The sequence below is a fragment of the Pinus tabuliformis genome, chromosome 4_2 (assembly GCF_031772625.1).
Source record: "Pinus tabuliformis cultivar Carrire ecotype Pingquan chromosome 4_2, CPIR1, whole genome shotgun sequence".
Classification (NCBI taxonomy): Eukaryota; Viridiplantae; Streptophyta; class Pinopsida; order Pinales; family Pinaceae; genus Pinus; species Pinus tabuliformis.
Genome location: NC_142304.1, coordinates 460,915,466 through 460,916,979, shown reverse-complemented (window position 1 = coordinate 460,916,979; position 1,514 = coordinate 460,915,466). Strand labels below are relative to the sequence as shown.

The window sequence follows — 1,514 nt, the reverse complement described above, 5'->3', positions numbered from 1 at the left end:
CCCTCCAGCTCTTGCTGTCCCGGGGTTGCCTTTGGAGGCTCCGTCAAAGAAAATCGTGATTGTTTTTTGTTGATGCAACCATTCATGGAAGTTGGCTTCGGAGTCCATTTTGCGCCATTCCGGGTTCGCTGAATGAGGGGCTGTTAACTGTTTCCGAGGCTGAGGGGAGAGGGGGCCCAACCACCTCTCTTCTTCGGGGAGGAGCAAGGAGTCTTCTAGAGAATGTTGCTATTGGACTGCTTCAAGGAGAAGCGATTTGACCTTTGTCACTGCCACAAAAGGAGTTTGCAGCTTGTCATTGAATATCAAGTCGTTCCGAGTCAACCAAATCTGCCAGCATACAAACTTGGGGATAGCGTTCCAGACTTTCTCCAGATGGACTTGCTGGGAATTTTGCTGCGGTAGCTTTGATTCCATGAGTCGAATAGATCAACAACAGAATTATAAGAGGGGGTTGGGAATTGTAACTCTTGTAGAATGAGACCCCATACTTCTTTGGCAAACTTGCATTCCATAAAGAGATGTCTGGCTGTTTCTAAGCTACTTCTACACAGCTCGCATCTATGCGGCCCTGCTATGCTTTTCTTCATCAAATTGTCTCCAGATAGCAACTTGTTGTGGACCAGCGTCCAGAAGAAAAAGTTTACTTTGGGTAGTGCTAGCTGTTCCCAAACTTTCTTCCAGAATTCTGGCGGTTTACTACTGTTCCTGTTTGGTTGAAGGGCATTATAGGCTGCGGCTATTGTGTAAATTCCAGAATGCCCCCATCCCCAGCGATCCTTCATCTTTCCGTTCACTAGGGCGGCTTCTTCTAACAGATCTTCTAGGACGCTCTTCTGCTGATATAGTCGCTCTGGAATTCCAAAAAAAATCCCAACTTTGCCAGTTATCGTGGCAATCCCAGTTTGACAGATCGTGGAGGCTTTTTATACCTGCACGTTCAAGCCAACATTTTAACTCTGTTATTTCATCTATTTCCACGAGGGGATCACGATTCATAATTCTGTCTTGCCACAGATTTATGTGTTTACCGCTTCCTGGGATCCTGTACACGTTGCGCATGAAGAAACTCATTGTTTTACTACATAGTTTCCATACCTGGGAGCAGTGATTTGAATGCGCTGACTGGATATTTCTGAGTTGGACGTTATGCGCATATTTTGTTTTCATCATGTCGCTGACAGGGTGTTTGGGCTCTTTGAAGAGTTTCCAAATGATCTTGCCTCCCAACGCCAGGTTGGCTAATGCTGGATCACGAATCTGGAGGCCTCCTTCAGAGATTGGGTGCTTGACCACCTAAATGAAACTTGTTTTGATTTCCTTTCCCCCCCTTCCAAAGGAATTCCCTGAGAATTTTAGAGATTTGATCTGTTATGATTTTGGGGGCGAGAAGGAAGGTTGCCTGGTAGATAGGGAGCGTCGATAAGACAGTCTTGATCAGGATGAGTTTGCCTACTTTTGTAAGCCAATATCCTCCCCAACCTGTAATTTTTGTTTTTATTTTGCTGATGATT

At 45.3% G+C, this 1,514-nt stretch overlaps 1 protein-coding gene across 1 annotated transcript; it reads right to left on the bottom strand.

Moving 5' to 3' along the window:
• Nucleotides 1-228: 228 nt before the first annotated feature.
• On the bottom strand, nt 229-1,074 carry LOC149169952 (uncharacterized). Its single transcript, XM_089425397.1, has 3 exons — nt 933-1,074; nt 492-853; nt 229-405 (listed from the first exon to the last, which is right to left on the bottom strand). Exons 1-3 carry the CDS (start codon nt 1,072-1,074, stop codon nt 229-231), a joined length of 681 nt encoding a protein of 226 aa, XP_089281523.1.
• Nucleotides 1,075-1,514: the final 440 nt, after the last annotated feature.

Excerpts from the sequence above, each read along its gene's own strand:
- LOC149169952 (XM_089425397.1), bottom strand. The coding sequence starts at position 1,074 with ATGAGTTTCTTCATGCGCAACGTGTACAGGATCCCAGGAAGCGGTAAA. Across the intron at positions 854-932 it reads ATGTTGGCTTGAACGTGCAG|AGCGACTATATCAGCAGAAG; the intron begins GTATAAAAAGCC and ends TTGGAATTCCAG. Across the intron at positions 406-491 it reads AATGCAAGTTTGCCAAAGAA|CTACCGCAGCAAAATTCCCA; the intron begins GTATGGGGTCTC and ends ATGGAATCAAAG.